Consider the following 16963-nt stretch of genomic DNA (forward strand, 5'->3'; position numbering starts at 1 on the left):
ATAAAAGCCACCACCCAAGGCACTGGGCCACATGGCAATGACGGAGCAAGAATTAACCCAGCAAGAATAAGAAGGGTTTCCTGGGGCTGCTGGCAAAATGCAGGCCTAGGGGATGTATTGGTTGAGAGAGAGAGAGCGAGAGAGAGACAGACAGACAGACAGACAAAGGAAAGCAAGAGAAGCTGTGAGTGTGGCCCTGGGGGAAGCAGAGTGAGAAAGAATTTATTCGGGGCACAGGACTCATAGAATCATAGAATATCAGGCCTGGAAGGGACCTCAGGAGGTATCTAGTCCAATCCCCTGCCCTGCTCAAAGCAGGACCAACACCAACTAAATCATCGCAGCCAAGGCTTTGTCACTGTGGAGGCCAACTGTAACCACGGAAACTGTTACTACTGTTAGTTCCTATTGTGGACAGGGAAACAGGACTGTGTGGACATCCTTTGTAAACAAACAGGACCACACCAAAGCAACGCCTGACTCATCAACTTCTCCTCCTAACAGAAACCACCAAGCAATGCCCTCAGTACTGGCTAACTTAGCGGTTTTCAAACTTTTTGAGCTGAGCCCCTCCACCCTGCCCTCTTTGAGTCAGAATTTTTGGTTGCTCTCCCCGAACCAGACAAAAATAGACACAATACCTGCTCCCCTCAGCTCGGGTTTTCTGGGTGGGGGAAGGCGATGGTCTCTGGGGGAGGAGCCAGTGCTGGGCACAGAGGCTGCTGGGAGTGGATGTTCACACTGAACCACAGGCTGGGTGGCCTGCTGAGGTGAGTCGGGGTGGAGGTGGCAGAGCTCCCTCCCCGAGCCCCATTGCATGGGGCTGGTCCAAGCTGCCTGGCATCGCCGCTCACCCCCGCAAAGGTTCCTCCATGCCCCCCTAGGGCAGAGCTTAAGGGTCATGCCCCACAGTTTGAAAACCACTGGGCTACCTGACCACAAGTTTGATTGAAGAAGATAACTGCGTTGATGTGACAGACTTAGACTTACCTAAGGCATTTAGCTTAGTACTGCACAACATTTTAATTAAAAAACTAGCTCTGTACCACTTCAACAGCGCACACATTACATGGCTTAAGAACTGGCTGACTGACAGGTCTCAGAAAAGTAGTAGTCAATGGGGAATCATTGAACAGAGGTGAGTCTAGTGGGGTTCTGCCTGGACCAGGACTTTAGATGTATTCAGTGTTTTTAGCAGTGATCTGGAAATAAATGTAAAATTGCTGCTCATAGCTTTCGACGATGACCCAAGGAGTGGCGGAGTGGTAACTACCAACCAGGGCAGGGCAGTTATACAGAGTGATCTGGGAAGCTGAGGCCCATTCAAACGAGATGTTTTTTAATACAGCCACATGCACAGTAATGCAACTAAGAACAAGAAGTGTTGGCCACACCTACAGAATGGTTCGCTGTCTGGAAAGCAGGGACTCCAAAGGATTTAGGAGTCATAGTACCAAGCAACTCAAAAGGAGCTCGCAGCGTGATGCTGTGGCAAAAAAGGCTAATGCAATCCTGCAATGTATAAATGGGAGAGTAGGTGTAGGGAACCCATTTTACCCCTGTGTACAGCACTGTGAGACAATACTGTAATACGGCATCTAGGTCTGGGGTCCACGTTTTAGAAAGGATGTTGAAAAATTGGAGAAGATGCAGAAAGGAGGCACAAAAATTATTTGAGGATTGGAGAAATGCCGGACGATGAGAGATTTAAAGAGCTCAGTCTACTTAGTTTATCCAAAAAATCATTGGGTGATGACTTGATTACAGTATAAGTATCTTCTCTGGTAGAAAACAGAGGGTATTAAGGGTTCCTTAATCTAGCAGAGAAAGGCAGAATAAGAACAAGTGGCTGAAAGCTGAAGCCAGACAAATTCACATCAGAAATTGGGCACCAATTTTGAACAGGGAGGGTGATCAACCGTCAGAACAAACTACCAAGGGAAGGGTGGATTCTCCATCTCCTGAGGTTTTCAAATGCAGCCTGATGCCTTTCTGGAAGATGCTTTAGCCAAACACAAATTATCAGATCAATCCAGGGGTAACTGGCCCACCCAGACCACCAGAGGACAGGGCAAACCTCCTCATACCCCCAAGAATGAGACAGAACCATCTAAACCCACTAGTACCAAGGCAGAGGCAGGCACCCAAACTCATTAAAACAGAGAGCTGGCTAGACAGTGCCACATGCTGCCCCCCGGGCAGCGCTGTGCCCATCCGTGGAGTGCCCCAGTCAGCACTGCCCCCAGCATGCCCCCCGCAGCCAGTCCCTGGGCCAAAAACAGAGAATCTAGCAGGGAACTGAGAAGGCACAAGGCCTTATCCCTGCACAAAGCATCCAGATTGAGCCCTAGGGCACCCCCTCCTCTCCGGGTAGGTCCAGGCCAGGGGAGGCTCCAGGCACCAGCAAGCCAAGCGCGTACCTGGGGCGGCAAGCCACGGGGGGCGCTCTGCTGGTCGCCGCAAGGGCGGCAGGCAGGCTGCCTTCGGCGGCATGCCTGAGGAGGGTCCGCTGGTCCTGCGGCTCCGGTGGACCTCCCGCAGGAGTGCCGCCGAATCCATGGGACCGGGGATCTCCCGCAGGCGTGCCACCGAATCCACGGGACCAGGGACCTCCCTCAGTCGCCGCCGAATCCGCGGGACCAGGGACCTCCCGCAGGCTGCCGCCGAATCCGCGGGACCAGGGACCTCCCGCAGGCTGCCGCCGAATCCGCGGGACCAGGGACCTCCCGCAGTCGCCGCCGAATCCGCGGGACCAGGGACCTCCCGCAGTCGCCGCCGAATCCGCGGGACCAGGGACCTCCAGCAGGCAAGCTGCCAAGGGCAGCCTGCCTGCCATGCTGGGGGCAGCAAAATACCTAGAGCCGCCCCTGGTCCAGGCCTGCAGCTGATGGGGCTTTTGCTTCACAGTGGAGGTGACATTGTCAGTGGCACCCAGGTGTGCCCATGGGCTGGATGAGAGCAGCCCAGCCAGGCTCCCCCCAGGCCCAGGGGTCTTGCTGGTGGTTTGCTCTAAGGGGGATGGGACTCAGCCAGGGCACGAGATGTTTTTGTTGCGATTAGCGATTAGCGCAGGCAAAGGTGCTGTCCCCTGGGTTGTGTCTGGGAGGCGGGCTCGGTACGTCCTTCTCGGGAGGAAACCCACAGCGGCCGGCGCCCCTGGGTGCAGCATGGTCCTTAGCGGGCTCCTAGGGAGCAGCGGGGGGCGGGGAGGGCAGGTCTCCGCTGCTCCCCCCGAGAAGCTCTGCTCCCCCTCAGCCCCTCCCACCGCGCAGGGACCGGGGACTCCCCGCTTTTTCCAACTCCGCTCGCCAAGCAGGGCCCGGCCCCGGGAGCTCCTGCGTGCCCAGGAGACCGCAGCTCCGGCCTGGCGGGAGACACGCGGGCAAGGGCGGCTGGCTGCACGCCTGGAGCTGGGCTCAGCCTCAGCCCCCCTCGCCGTGCCAGGCTGGGCTGGGCTGGGCTGGGCTGCGCAGGGAGGCAGGAGGAGAAACCGGAGCCTCCCTGGCCGCTCCCCAGGGCACTCCCCCGCCATTATGCAAAGCAGAGTGGCGAGGTGCGCGGGGAGGCTATAAAAGGGGAGCGGCCGCGGCCGGGTGTTTACTGCGCTTCGGCTGAGCCGGCTGCTGCACCGGGCCGGCTGCGCTGCGCTCCCACGCGCCAGGTACCCAGGCAGCGCTGCGCTCCCACGCCAGGTACCCGCGCTGCGCTCTGCACCGGGCCGGCTGCGCTGCGCTCCCACGCGCCAGGTACCCAGGCTGCGCTGCGCTCCCACGCCAGGTACCCGCGCTGCGCTCTGCACCGGGCACCATGCGGCTGGCGGGGGCAGCCCTGATGCTGTGCGCGGCGGCGTGGCTGGGCCCCCGGGCGGGCGGCTTCCCGGCCGGCAGCAAGGAGCGGAAGGTGCATTTCGCCTCCTGGGACGAGGTGAACGTGATCGCGCACGGGCTGCTGCAGCTGGGCCACGGGCTCAAGGAGCACGTGGACAAGACCAAGGGGCAGCTGCGGGAGCTGGGCGGCCGGCTGAGCGCCCACAACGGCTCGCTGGGGCTGCTGCTGCGCCAGGCCCGCGAGGCGCAGGAGCAGGGCGGGCAGCTGCGGGCCGCCGTGCGGGAGCTGCAGGGCCGGGACCAGCAGCTCTTCGGGCTCTCCGAGGCGCTGCGCGAGAAGCTGCAGCAGATGGCCGGGGACAAGGCGGAGATCCAGGGCCGGCTGGAGCAGCTCGAGGGCAAGATCCGGCAGGTGCTGCAGGGGCGGCCCTCGGAGAACCAGAGCGCCAAGGAGCTGGGCACGCTGCAGGTGAGTCCGCTCCCGGCTGCCCGGGGGTCCCCCCGCCGCCGCGCTCCCTGCCCCTGCTCCGGGGGGTCCCCCCGCCGCCGCGCTCCCTGCCCCTGCTCCCGGGGGTCCCCCCGCCGCTGCGCTGCCCCTGCCCCGGGGGTCCCCCCGCCGCTGCGCTGCCCCTGCAGGGGGCTCTCCGGAGGGCTGCGTCCGTTCAAGCAACCCCCGTGTCAGCCAGGGGCGCGCACAGGCGCCCGGCCGCTCGCTGCTCTCCCGGGGACAGCGGTCTGGCGAGTCCCCGAGTCCCCTCCCCTCTCCCAATGCCTAGGCAGTGCGGCTCCGGGGGGCTGCTGCCGGGAAGCGGAGGCAGCGCTGGGGCCAGCGGGCTGCGCTGTCAGCTGAGGGCTTCATGCGCTACGTGCCGGACAAGCCTAGAGGCAGGAATCCTAGAGGCAGCGAACGTAGCCTGGGAAATTCCCAGCCTTGGTCTCGGAGCTCGGCAAACGCGGGGCAGAGCAGGGCTCGCCCGCCCCCGAGTGACCCTCGCCCGGCCGTGGGGACAGGGGTGTGCGGAGCTCATCCTTTCCTTTGTGTTTTAGTCCCTAATGGATGCTCAGAACGCGAGAATCGAGGAGCTTTTGCAGAAGGTCAAACAGCAGCAGTACAAACTGGACAAGCAGAACCTGCAGATTAAAAGCCTGCAGAGCAAAGTAAGTTCCGCGGGGGCTTTTCCTGAATCCTAATAGCAGTGGGAATAGGGAGCAGGCTGGGAGCTTCTCGAGAGCCTAATTTAATAATTCAGGACCCAGCCTAGGGGCTTGGCTGCCATGGGACGGTGGAAGGAATCCGAGCCTCTGTGTCATTTAGCTTCACAGGGCTTTAAAGGTGCTTGTTGTGTTGGCACAAAATATTGTGTGTGTCTGACCCAGAGGCTCAAAGGCCACAAGTTGGAACCATTTATCCAAGCCCCGGCATGCTCTGAAACGGGGGGAGGTTCAGCTAGATTGGACCTGGACCTGGACCCGAGGTGCTCGGCTCTGCCACCTCTTTCTTTGTTTGCACAATAAACCCCTGGCTGACAGGGTTGTACAAAACCACAGCCACTCAGAGCACCAGATCTGTTGTATAATCTGCCCAGGGGAGTTCAGCCATGCTAGGGGCTGATCCTGGAGCAGGCAGGCAGTGTCACCACTAACTGCTCTGGGAGCCGTTAGACCAGCTCTCCTATGGATCAAGTCTGCTCTGAGTCGCTAACTCATCCATGTTTTTGGCACAGGTCAATCTGTTGATCCCTCTGCATCTTAAGGACAACAAAACTCAGAGTCTAAAGTGGAGGATAAACCTGAAGAAAAGCATCAGACACACCAACCAAAGCCAAAACGCCAGTGTGGAACCTGCACAGCCACAGAGTGAGTATCTGTCACCTCCCTCCCACCCCGTTAGCCGAGTCCTCCTGTCAGCAGTTCCAGCTACAGCCCAGAAACAAAAGGTTCAATTGTCCTGATTCAGGATGTGAAATTGGCTTTCACCGGAGTTGAGTGGAACTGGAAGGATCTGCTGTGTGGGCAGGATCTAGCCTCCAGGATCTAGCAGGGATCCAGGATCCAGTCTGGCAGGGATTTAAGGATTTTACATGAGTGTTTCAGCCTCATATGGAGAATGCCTGTGGGAAGCAGATGAATTCTGCCTGAAGGTATGTAGCTAAATGGGTGAAGTGGCTGAATGAGGCTGGCAGGCCATGGTGGTAGCACTTGGTCATTGGTTTTGTGCAGAGGAGTCTTGTTCTATCTGGAGGTTGAAATGCAGCTGAGGAGTCTTCCCATATCCTGTATCCCTCGGGGTGGGGGTGGGGTTCATCTGCCACCAGCGAAGGACAGGAATTAGATGGGAAGCTGTGAGTCTATGTACCTGCGTCACTGTGGGGTCTGAGCACCTCACCCCCACGACCAGGGAAGTACTGGGGCTGTCCCCATGGTACAGAGGGAGAGTGAGGTGCAAGGAGCCAGAGGCTAACCTGGGAAGCCTGTGGCTGAGCAGGGTTTTGAATCCCAGTCTCCGGAGTCCCAGGTTAGTGCCTTGAGTGCTGGACAATTCCCTGCACGTTTGCGCACACACACTTTCATTGGGCCTGTGACCTTTAGAGCGACCTCCTTCAGGCCACACAAAGAGCCTGGCTCTGCTTCCATCACACAGAAAACTCCCACTGAGTTCAGTGGAAGCAGGACCAGGGCGAGTGGCTTAGTGGCTTGTTGGGCCATGTACTGCAGGCTGCTCCCCAGACAGGAGCTCTGTGCAGACTAGGGAAATGCCTACGCTCTCCAGCTGGCTGTGTAAAGGGTCTGACCCAAATAGGAACAATTTAGAAGGCAAATGGGTTTTCCCTCTGTGTCAAGCACAGGAAGCTCTCCAGGCAGAAAGGCTGCAGAGGGGGGTAGTTAGTTAGCACATGGGAAGACTGAAAGCAGAAAGTGCTGTTACCCGGCTGCTGCTGCCCCTGCAAGAACAAAACAAAGCGCCAGGGGCTAGGCAGAGAACAAAGAGCATAGGAGATGAATGCAGACAGGGAGAGGCCAAAATATAGCGCGCCACACCTGGGGGACTTCCAGCCAGCTTTCAGTTGAGCTGGGTTAGCCCTCGGTCACACTGGGTTCTTGGGACCAGAGTCCTCTATATTAGGACAATGGGGAGCAAACTAGAGCACCACATTCCTGAAAACCTTTCCCGAGTCCCCCTCTGCCCTTGCCCCACATGGCTGGCATGAGACTGGGCAGGGAGGGAGTCCCTAGCCTCTGTTTGCCAGAAGCTGGGAATGGGTGACAGGGGATGGATCACTTCTTGACAATTGCCCTGTTCTGTTCATTCCCTCTGGGACACCTGGCATTGGCCACTGTTGAAAGACAGGATACTGGGCTAGATGGACCTTTGGTCTGAGCGTTCTTATGCTCTTATGAGGGCAGCATCTCCCCACACCCTGTCTCTACACTGGGGCACACGGAGTGCTAGAGGAGGTGGCAAAGACTGGTCAGGATGACCAAGAGTGACAGAACCTTAGGTCTTTTTCACTGTGGAGCAGGCCATGATTCTTCTGTTGATGGCAGTGGTGGTTCCACTCAAGAGAAGGTTCCCCTTTTAGGTCAAACCTTGAGTTCCTCTTCATTTGCCTGATCACTTTTGTTGACTGGCAACTGCAATTCAATTTCCTCCCTGATTAGCAAGGAGAAGGAGCCTTCCGGCAAGTACTGGCCCCAGTGTCCTCCCCGGGCTGTTTGCCCCCTGCATTCCTAGCAGCCAATCACTCAGAAGGTTGGTGCTCAGGGCTGCTCCCTGCCTATGGAGAGCCAGTCCCCCAATGCTGCTGCATTGGGGGTCGTGTGGGCAATGAGCCCCGTAAGCAACTTCTTCAGAATGGCCCTTTTATGTACATCCAGCGAACACAAGTTAACAGACTAAGCATGGCACTCGGCCAACTGTGCAAAAGTTGAAGATTTGAAACAACCTCAAGAGCAAGAGGTTTAATCACTTGCAGAAGGTAGAGCATGTCTTCAGGCGCTGCATACGCTCTCCTCCCTGGCAGCTCGCCAAGTAGGCAAAAGTTAAACCCTATCTCCCAGCAGTGCTGGGATTCCAAAATAATTTGGTTGGGGAAGGCGGGGTGGGGGAAAGCAAAGCAAACAGTTCCTAGTGGGAGTAAAAGAAACACTTGAACAACTGAGCCTGGAATGCAATCCTGTGTTCAAGGAACAGTGTTTACTCTCTGCTTGACGGTGGTGACCTTCGCGTTCCATAAATACATGGCAATCCAAGGGGTAATTCTGCTGGGCCTTGTTGTTTTAACGTTCCTTGATGGGTTTATTTTTTTAAACAAACACTTCACTCTTCATTTTTACTAGCCCATGGGCTCATGCTCTTCCACCGGGGATTTAAAGCGGCACAGCTAACAATGCTAAAAACTAAAGTCAGAGCTACCTGTAGTATTTTTCTAAAGCAAAATGAGCTGAGGTTATGGAGCCAGCTGCAGTTAGTGGGAACATTGCTGCTCCGGTAGGGGAAACAAAGCAGCTGAGCAGTGCAGTATGTCCGGCAAAGCCCAGCAAGGAGGTAACTGTTCAACAGGAGCTGCTCAGAGATTCTTGGCCCCAGCAACCAGCAATCTCTTTGGGGCAGCGTGGTGTGATCTGCCTGACTTATGGATTGGCAAGAGATCCAGGCATCCTTTCTGCAGATAGTTAGGACAGATTAGAGAAGGAAGCAATGAGTAGTCCTGAGAAAATGCAGGATATGATCTCTTCTGGCCACTGGGTCTATGTCCTAGACTGGGAAGCAAGCCCACCCTGCTGTAATTTCTGCTGCCTCACCTGTGTCTGGCCCTGTGTGACACGTCCACCACCCTGCTGGTCAAAAGCTTTAGGATGACAGTCAATCAGTGCCTGCACCCAGCCCCATGGCAAACTAAAGTAATGGATAACTCTAACAATCCCAGCCCCCTCCTCAGCCCTCTCTCCAGACCCTGTTTGCTAGGCCCAGCAGAGGGAGTTGGTGCAGGATCTGGGATGAGGGTAGGTGAGTGAGTTAAGGGTGGTTTGTGGTTTGGTGCCATTTGTCACAGCCCTGACCTGACTAAACAGCCCCTCTGGTAGCTCGCTCCTGGCTCGGAGTGGCCTGGTTCGGTCTGGTCTTGTCTATGAATGACTTGGTGGGACTCAGCAGTGATGGCCTAGCCCAAGTGCTGACGCTAATCGAGAGGCCAGTGCGTGAACGGTCGCCTGTTCTAATGCTGGCGCTGGCGTCCTTGCAGGCTTGAGCCGTTTGCATGGGGAGAGGTTACCCTGCTGCACCTCCTTGGTGAATGGTGATTTCAGCTCTCAACCCACCCCCTCGCCTGTGCTCCGGGCATCTGGTTTCATGGTGTTATGGGGGAGGGAGGAGGAGTAATGTGCCCAAAGAGTCAACTAGGTAAAAGTTCAGACCTTAGCAAGAAAATAGCTCTTATGACGAAGTCAGGGTGCAACCCACACTGGTTGGGGAAGGGGAGCATGGCTGATCAGAAAGGCAGCACGGTGATTGGCTGGAAGGAAATTGGGTGAAAGTTAAGTCCTTTCTAACCATCCCTCCCCCTTCCCCGGGAGCAGGCTTGCTTCATTGTTTTGGGAAGAAACCCCTCCCCCAGCGCGTTCCCAGGCTGGGCTCACCTTTCCCCTACTTCAGACTCAGACGCTGATGTCAGAGCAGGGAGGGGTGGGTGCAAGGAGGCTGCGGGGAGCCCTTGTCCTGGCGTCAGCCTTTCCTGGAGAGTGGTATTGAAAGCCTGGCCAGGGGTTTCCATCCCTGCAGCATCTTGGTGTCACTTGCTTTATCTTAAAAACAACCCCACAGTGCTCAGCGGAGGTCAGGAAGGGCTCTTTTGTCTGCTGGCCTGGACACATGGAGAGTGCTGGCACCGAGTGCCACTCCTTGCGCTTCCCATTGGGCCTGCTGCCCAGACACTACGGTGAGAGAGGCCTTAGTGATACTCTGGGTAGCATTCAGCTTGAGCTCTGACAGCATGAGCCCAGCATGGCTCGGGGCCAGCGTGGGGATCAAATGGACACTCGGGGGGCAGGGGGGCGATCCCTGAAACCTCGCTCCTGTGGGGGCAGCAACAGAACCTTCTCATCAGCACCTCAAGAGATGGGAATGGAGGGGGGACCCCCATATCCCACCCAGCCCCAATTGTTGGGGGGGAGCACCATCCTTCCCTCCCAGCTGGGGCCAGCCCCCTCCTGCTTGCCTCCCTTCCGCAGCAGCTGGAGGGGGTGAGTGGCTGGGCTGTGCTGAATGGGGGTGTGAGGCTGAAGTGAAGGTTTGCTGAGAGCATGCTCACTTGCAGTCCCGCCGTTTCCAGAGCCCTCTGCACCAAACCCGACAGATAGCTCCAGCGTGCGCTGGAGAACAGTGGAGCCAGTTCAGAGCCCGGTCCGGTGCCACCCCCGGTGCTGTCTGAGCTGGAGCCCAGCGAGTTCTCGGAGCCCTCAGTGCAAGGCTAGCTTCCCGCTGCAACCCAATATCGTGTGTGAAGTGCTGCACGTCCCGCACCAGAGCTCAGCTCCTCTGCATGACGCAAGACATACTGTACCTTGCTTTACAGTAAAACTCCTGCAGGCCCAGGAGCTCCGTGCTGAGAACGAGGTCCCTGCGCTCCCCAGTGGAGGAACAAGGCATAGGAAGTGGGGGAAAGTTCATGTTTACTCTCAGGTCCCTGCAGTCCCTCTTGAACTCGCACTCATGGCAGCTGCACAAGAATCCAAGCTCCAGTTAGCCAAACCCAAAGGAGGGGGCTGTCTTCATTTACAGACATAGATTTATTTTGTCCTTGCAGCTCAAGGGAACAAAGACAATATGTTTTAAAGCTGAATGCAAAGGGCACCGTCCCAGCTTCCCTCAGGCAGCTACGTTAGGAACAGACCTCGCTTTGTTTGGGGAGATGCCGGGAAAGGGGCTCTTGCCACCTGTTGCAGGCAGACAAAGAGCGGTTTGATTTTGTGGCTGTTCCTCGATGCTCTGCAAAGCTGGATAAAGTCCCTGCGTGTCCTGACACCTTCCTGTCCTTTCGACTCAGGTTTTATAACTGGATTCTTCTTAGGCCTGTTGGACTTTTACCAGTTCTGTTGAAATGGTGCTTTGCTGGCAGTTACAGTAAAGCCGAGGCCAAAGTCCAGGCATCTGGGGACAGGAGGAGCAGAACTTCTCTTCGCTTTACAATTAGTCTTGCTGATGCTTTGCAGGGAATGGTCAGAGCCTCTGGCCAGCGGCCTTATGGCAGCTGTGGGTTGGTGACTTCTTATGGGCCCTGGCAGGGCAACCCCTCAGTGTCTGAACCAGCAGTGGCGGCTCCACGTCCAGCACCAGCGCTCCAAGCATGTGCCTGGGGCGGCAAGCCGCGGGGGGCACCCTGCCGATCCCTGTGAGGGCAGCAGTCAGGCAGCCTTTGGCGGCAATTCAGCAGCGGGTACGCCGAAGCCGCGGGACCGGGGACCTCCCACGGGCAAGCCGCCGAAGGCTGCCTGACTGCCGTGCTTGGGGCAGCAAAAAAGCTAGAGCTGCCCCTGTGAGCCAGTCTTGGCCTGCAGCTGGGAGTCCCACAGGGTTGTGCCTGGTCCCTCACTTCCCCCCATTCATTGCTTATGGGGGGCTTATGAGGGCTCTGGGCAAAAGGGTCACCATATGCTGATGGTCTCTGCTCCGCACCTGCTCCAGTGTCAGCCAGCAAGCAGTGCACCAGGCCGTCCGGCAGCAGGTCCTCACTAATGCTGTGCGTAACTGGCTCAGCCTACGGCTAAAGTCCCATTTGAGAGCCAGGTGGAACTTGCAAGTGGTTCGTGCATTAGTGGTAGTCGGGGTGAGTTAGAACAATATTCTGCACCTATTGCCCTCTGCAAGGCATTACCCCTTCCTACCATCTGCCCTCCTCGTGTCCTGACTGAGCTCCCCCAGAGATGTCTGGAAGCCGCACAGTGCTGCTGCCTCTGGTCTGCAGACTCTGCACAGCTCATGTGACCTGTCTCACCAGCCCCTCCTCCTGAGTTACACACTTGGCCCAGTTCTCTGGGAGGCTGTAGCTGTCTGTTTTCCTGGGCCCTCTGAGTCCAGTATTAACTTCTGTACAAAATGAAACAGAAGCCCAAGGGCCTAGAGAGAGCTGCCTTGGAAAATGTTAGGGCTTTTTATTACTTCTTTATATTGCCACAGTGCCTAGGAGCCCTGGTCATGGGCCAGGCCCCATTGTGCTAGGTGCTGTACAAACAGTCTCTAGCTTTAGCATTCAAACTGGTGATTAAGCTGGGTTCATCTGTAGATGTGTGTAGCCGCTAGGACTGTGGTGTGAACAAACCTGTTTGAGAGTAGCATGCTGAGACGGCTTCTTCTAAATTCTCTCTCTGTCCATTTGCAGAGCTCCCGCTGGACTGCCAGCAGCTCTTCCTGGCAGGGGAGAGAAGCAGTGATGTGTTTCAGATCCAGCCCTTGGGATCTCAGCCTTTTAAAGTCTACTGTGACATGACTGCTGGTAAGTGAGGGGAGCACCTCGGGCTATTCTGAATTCTGCAAACAGGTCTTGCAAATAACAGAACTGAAATAAGTGAACAATCTCTTCCACCTGCAGAAGGTGGCTGGACGGTGATCCAGAGGCGTCTGGATGGCTCCGTGGACTTCGACCAGCTTTGGGAAGCCTACAAGAATGGCTTTGGAGACCTTAGCGGTAAGCAGATGGTGGAAGACTTTTATTCTTTTTATTCTAGCTTTCCCTGATCAGAAAGCAAATTCCATCCCCACACTGCCCCAGAGGTGGACCAAAGATCTCCACCCAGCATAATACCCGGCTGGACGAGTGGGCACAGCTGGCTGAGAATGGGTTGAGGAAGTTCACCACACAAGGGTGCATGCACCCACTGACCTCCCTAGGCACTTTGTGCACTCCAGAGAATCTCCTAGCACTGCATGCTAACATCTTCCTTGATTTGCATAGCGCTTGTGTGTGATGCCAACTAATGCAAAGTTTCTTGTGTTTCAGGTGATTTCTGGTTGGGCCTGGAGAAAATATACCACATTGTCCAAGAGGGAAGGTACAATCTCTCGATTGAGCTGCAAGACTGGGAAGGAAACTCTCAGCTTATTCAGTTCCTCTTTAGCCTGGGTGGAGAGAACACAGCCTACACACTCAGTCTCCTCGGACCTGTGTCAGGAGAACTGGAAAATGCCCTTGGGGACTTCAGACAGCTGCCCTTCTCCACTCGAGATCAGGACAACGATTTCAAAGCTGACACTAACTGTGCCAAGCACCTGTCAGGTCAGTACTGGCAAAGGCAAGGTGCTGTGTTCCTAAGCAAGAGTCTGGTCTTTCTCGGTGGGGATGTAGGCGGCAGCAGTCTTCCTGCATCTGCCCCAAGCTGCTTGAAGCCCAGCTCTCCTTTTCCAGTGTAAGACCCGCCTTGTTTCGGTGCTATGCAAACACAACTCTGCTTCCGACAGCTTGGGGCAGATGGCACTGGTGAAAAACGGCCATTTGGGTATTTTGACTCTGACCTTGTCCCCTGCTTCACCCTCCTCCTTCTCCACAGGGATGGGACCAAGTGATCCGCAAGGGGAAGCGGTGTGAGCAACTCTAATCAAACCTGAAACCAGGTGATATTCTCATGGTTCCAGGTTCTGTTACAAAGTCAGAACTTGGCCCAGCTTGTTCCCTGTGACTCAAACTGTCCAGGCAAAGAAGGAGCCAGTTCATGGGTTCAACAGAGGAATTCACCCATGTCAGAATGTTTGGCTTGTTTGAACTGTAAATTGAATACAAATGAAACAGACAACCTGTGTGAAGCAAAACCGTGGCATTTCCCACAAGGCTAGCTCTGCTAGCGGTGTAACATCCATCCAGAGTCTACTCCTTTCTCTTGGCCTACCTGTGGCTCCCAGCTGCTACAACAGTTCCACTTTTGCACCCTCTAGTGGCCAGAGATTGCACACATGGGGCGTGTGCTCGCAGATGGGAGTGGAATGGTCTTGAGCCACAGCGCTGAACTGGGACATCTGGTGTCAGTTCCGAGTGCACATGCGCACACACGCCCCGTGTCTCTCTCCCCGTCCACCCCATGCTGGGTGACACTGGGCAAGTTGCTGCAATTCAGCCTCCAGTCCCTAACTGCAAAATGGAGCTAATAACAAGTCCTATCACATCAATGGGTCTGCCCCACCACCTAGGGCTCCGTATGACTGGGATGGGGCTAGAGAAGTATTTGCATTCATTTGGCCTCTTTGATGGTCATGCAGGCCTAGCTGCCTGCGTGGCTTGATCCCCTTCAGACCTGGAAGTAGTGCTGGAGTTCCCTGGAGCATGGGACCCTCTGAAACCCCTGTCACGTACACACTTCAGGTCTTTTAACCTTCCAGAGCTCTGAGGGGGGTGGTGAGCAGACTGTGCTTGGAAGGGAAAGTGCAGCAATAGCTCTGAATCTGGGGTGATCTTCTTATCCTGTTATGGGACTTTTTAGCTGTGAAAATTCCCATTGGCTGAAATCTGTCCCTTCCTTCCTTCTAGGAGGCTGGTGGTTCAGCACTTGTGGCCATGCCAACCTCAACGGAAAGTACTTCCGCTCCATCCCCCGCCAACGGCATGAGCGGAAACAGGGCATCTTCTGGAAGACATGGAAGGGGAGGTATTACCCACTGAAATCTACCACCCTGAAAATCCGACCCACAGAGCTGGAAACAGAATCCTAACCTAGCTGCCACTTGAAAGACTCAAAGGAGCGCAGATTTGCAGCTCCGTCACTTGGTGTTTACAGAAACCAGAAATGCAGCCCTCACAATGACAGTTCAGAGGGGAACCTTTCCTCACATTAGCAGCTGTTTAGCTGGCAGAGTCTAGCACGGAGCAATGCAGCAAAGGCTCTTCCTGTAGGTATAACCACTTAGTGTTACTGGGGTCCAATGAACTCAAAGGATGGGAGCTCCCAGAATGGGCAAGAAGCCCTGAACAGGGTCACTGTGGAACGCACAAGCTGAGAGAGCAGTCACAGACCAGCTCTGCTGCTGCCCAAGTCAATGATGTACAAAGCTTTGTCCTAAGTCTTGGTTGATCAGTTACCTTTGCAGTTAAAGCCACTATGCTTTCAAGGGGCTCGCTTGGTCCCAGCACTGAAGCTGGGGAGAGGTGAGATGAATGGGGTCCTCTTACATCATAGATAGAACAGCTGCACCCTGGGCCCATGTGCCACTTTAATCCTCTCCTCTCACTGGGATTCCCACCTGGCTCATGGGGGCTTTGTGAGCCTCCTCCAAGAGGCTGCTGATACTGTCGGGCTTTTCTTCGCAGAGCTCAGCAGGGAGCTAGCCTAGGTTTGGAGCCGCAGTAAAGTGCTGCTGCCAAGAACCCCCCCCATCCCCCCCAGACCCTCCTCGTCTGCCCCACCTCCAGCCATGGCTGGTCAGTTACACAGCAGCAGCATTAGAGGCAGCAGCAAATGTAACTCAGGTCTGACACCTTGTTTCTCATGACTCCCGCCCAGCTGCCCCCCTGTCTCCTCAGTTACTTAAACACCATTTGACTGTTTCCTCCAAGGGGAAGGTTCTGGGGGCCCCTCTTGAGGAATGGGGACTGAGGTCCATCCAGCTTTCTTCACCCTCAAAGATTATATGCAACTCCTCCTTCCTGGCCTCCCCACCTGGGAAGAACAGTTTCCTCCTTAGGAATTCTCCCAGTAATTCCTCCAATTGCCTGTTACCAGGAGGCCAGACTAGATCATAGACGTCCCTTTTGGCTCTGTGAATCCTGAGCTTCAGAGAGAGCCTACCGGTGCTGCTCTGAGTCAGCTAGAGCAGCCTCTAGAATGGCATGAGGTGCAGTCTGCCCTTGCGGTCCTTTGGGCCTGGGCCCAACCCTGAATTCACAGCAAGGGATGTGCTTCCCCTCCATCGCCTTACCCTGGAGGTTTAGTTTCTCCTTGCAAGATTCCAAAATCCCAGTGTGGAGAAGACCCTGTCCCCTGGCTGTGACCTGAAATTGAAACAATCTCCCTGAAAGGTGAGGTACAGTAGGGTTCCCCCAAGATGCTGGGAGCAGCATCAGTCGCACATGGTGTCTGCCCTAAACACTGCACATATTATTCTGGTGTCTTCAGTGACTGGATTTGAGGATTTCCCAGAGTGTCTTAGAGGCAGGGAGCAGGTGTTGTGGGATGCATCTGATCTTTGGGGAGACCCTAGGTCAAGTGATAATCACTGAAACTGTTACAGGCCAAGTTTCCCTCTTGGGTGTTCCCAAGTATCCTGTTCTGTTTGAGTCATATTGACTGACTTGCTAGAGCTCTTAGCTGCTGGATACTGTAAATAGTCATTTGTAGAATGCTGGATCTTTTTAATGAATTTACTGTTTAATTTGTTTCTGTATTTAAATGCAGTGTTAATAACAATGTGGTGTAATTTATAAATGTTGGGTTTGAAAAAGATCATCAGTAGTTTGTGTATTTTCAGCTCTAACCCTTTTATACTAAAATCTGACTTTCTGCAGATGTCTTTTAATAAAACCCCCACCAAACCGATCGATATCGCACATGTGTTCTGAGTTCTGTCATATGACTGCCAATGAGGTGGTGGAGGCCACCTGGTGCACTGCTGTGTAAGGGACTCACCTCTTGGTCCCAACTATGCTAGGTCAGTTCTGGTGTTCACATGTTAAAGGATGTCAGGCAAAACTGGGGAGAGCTCAGAAGAGCTACAAGAATGATGCAGTCTGGAAAACAGGCCTTACAATAAAACGAAAGAAGCTCAATCTGTTTAGCTTATTGGAGAGAACATTAAGTGCCAACGCAATCCCCCCATAATTACCTATGCAGGGAGGAGATCGCTCATATCAGAGGGCTGTTTCTTCTAGCAGCCAAAGGAAAAATAAGATCAAATGGCTAGAAGCTGAAGCTAGACAAATTGGAAGGGTCAAACTTGACCATTGCTTCTAGTGGAGCACCCTTTCAAGAGCTGCGTTGGATTCTCCGTCACTTGGTGTCTGAGACATCCAATCTCTATTTAAAAGGATAAACTAAGTCAACAAATGATTGGACTCAACACAGGAATTGCTGTGTGAAATTCTCTACTAGCGTGGAAGTGCTCATACAAACCATGCAACGTACACCTCCCCACACACCTTATCTGTGTCCCCTTGTGTTCT

General features: G+C 55.0%; 1 protein-coding gene across 1 annotated transcript; it reads left to right on the top strand.

Moving 5' to 3' along the window:
- Positions 1-3604: 3604 nt before the first annotated feature.
- On the top strand, positions 3605-16340 carry ANGPTL4 (angiopoietin like 4). Its single transcript, XM_044998738.1, has 7 exons — positions 3605-4296; positions 4875-4985; positions 5552-5684; positions 12203-12316; positions 12413-12508; positions 12821-13096; positions 14339-16340. Exons 1-7 carry the CDS (start codon positions 3808-3810, stop codon positions 14518-14520), a joined length of 1401 nt encoding a protein of 466 aa, XP_044854673.1. The 5' UTR covers positions 3605-3807; the 3' UTR covers positions 14521-16340.
- Positions 16341-16963: the final 623 nt, after the last annotated feature.

This window comes from Mauremys mutica, chromosome 24 (genome assembly GCF_020497125.1).
Source record: "Mauremys mutica isolate MM-2020 ecotype Southern chromosome 24, ASM2049712v1, whole genome shotgun sequence".
Taxonomy (NCBI): Eukaryota; Metazoa; Chordata; order Testudines; family Geoemydidae; genus Mauremys; species Mauremys mutica.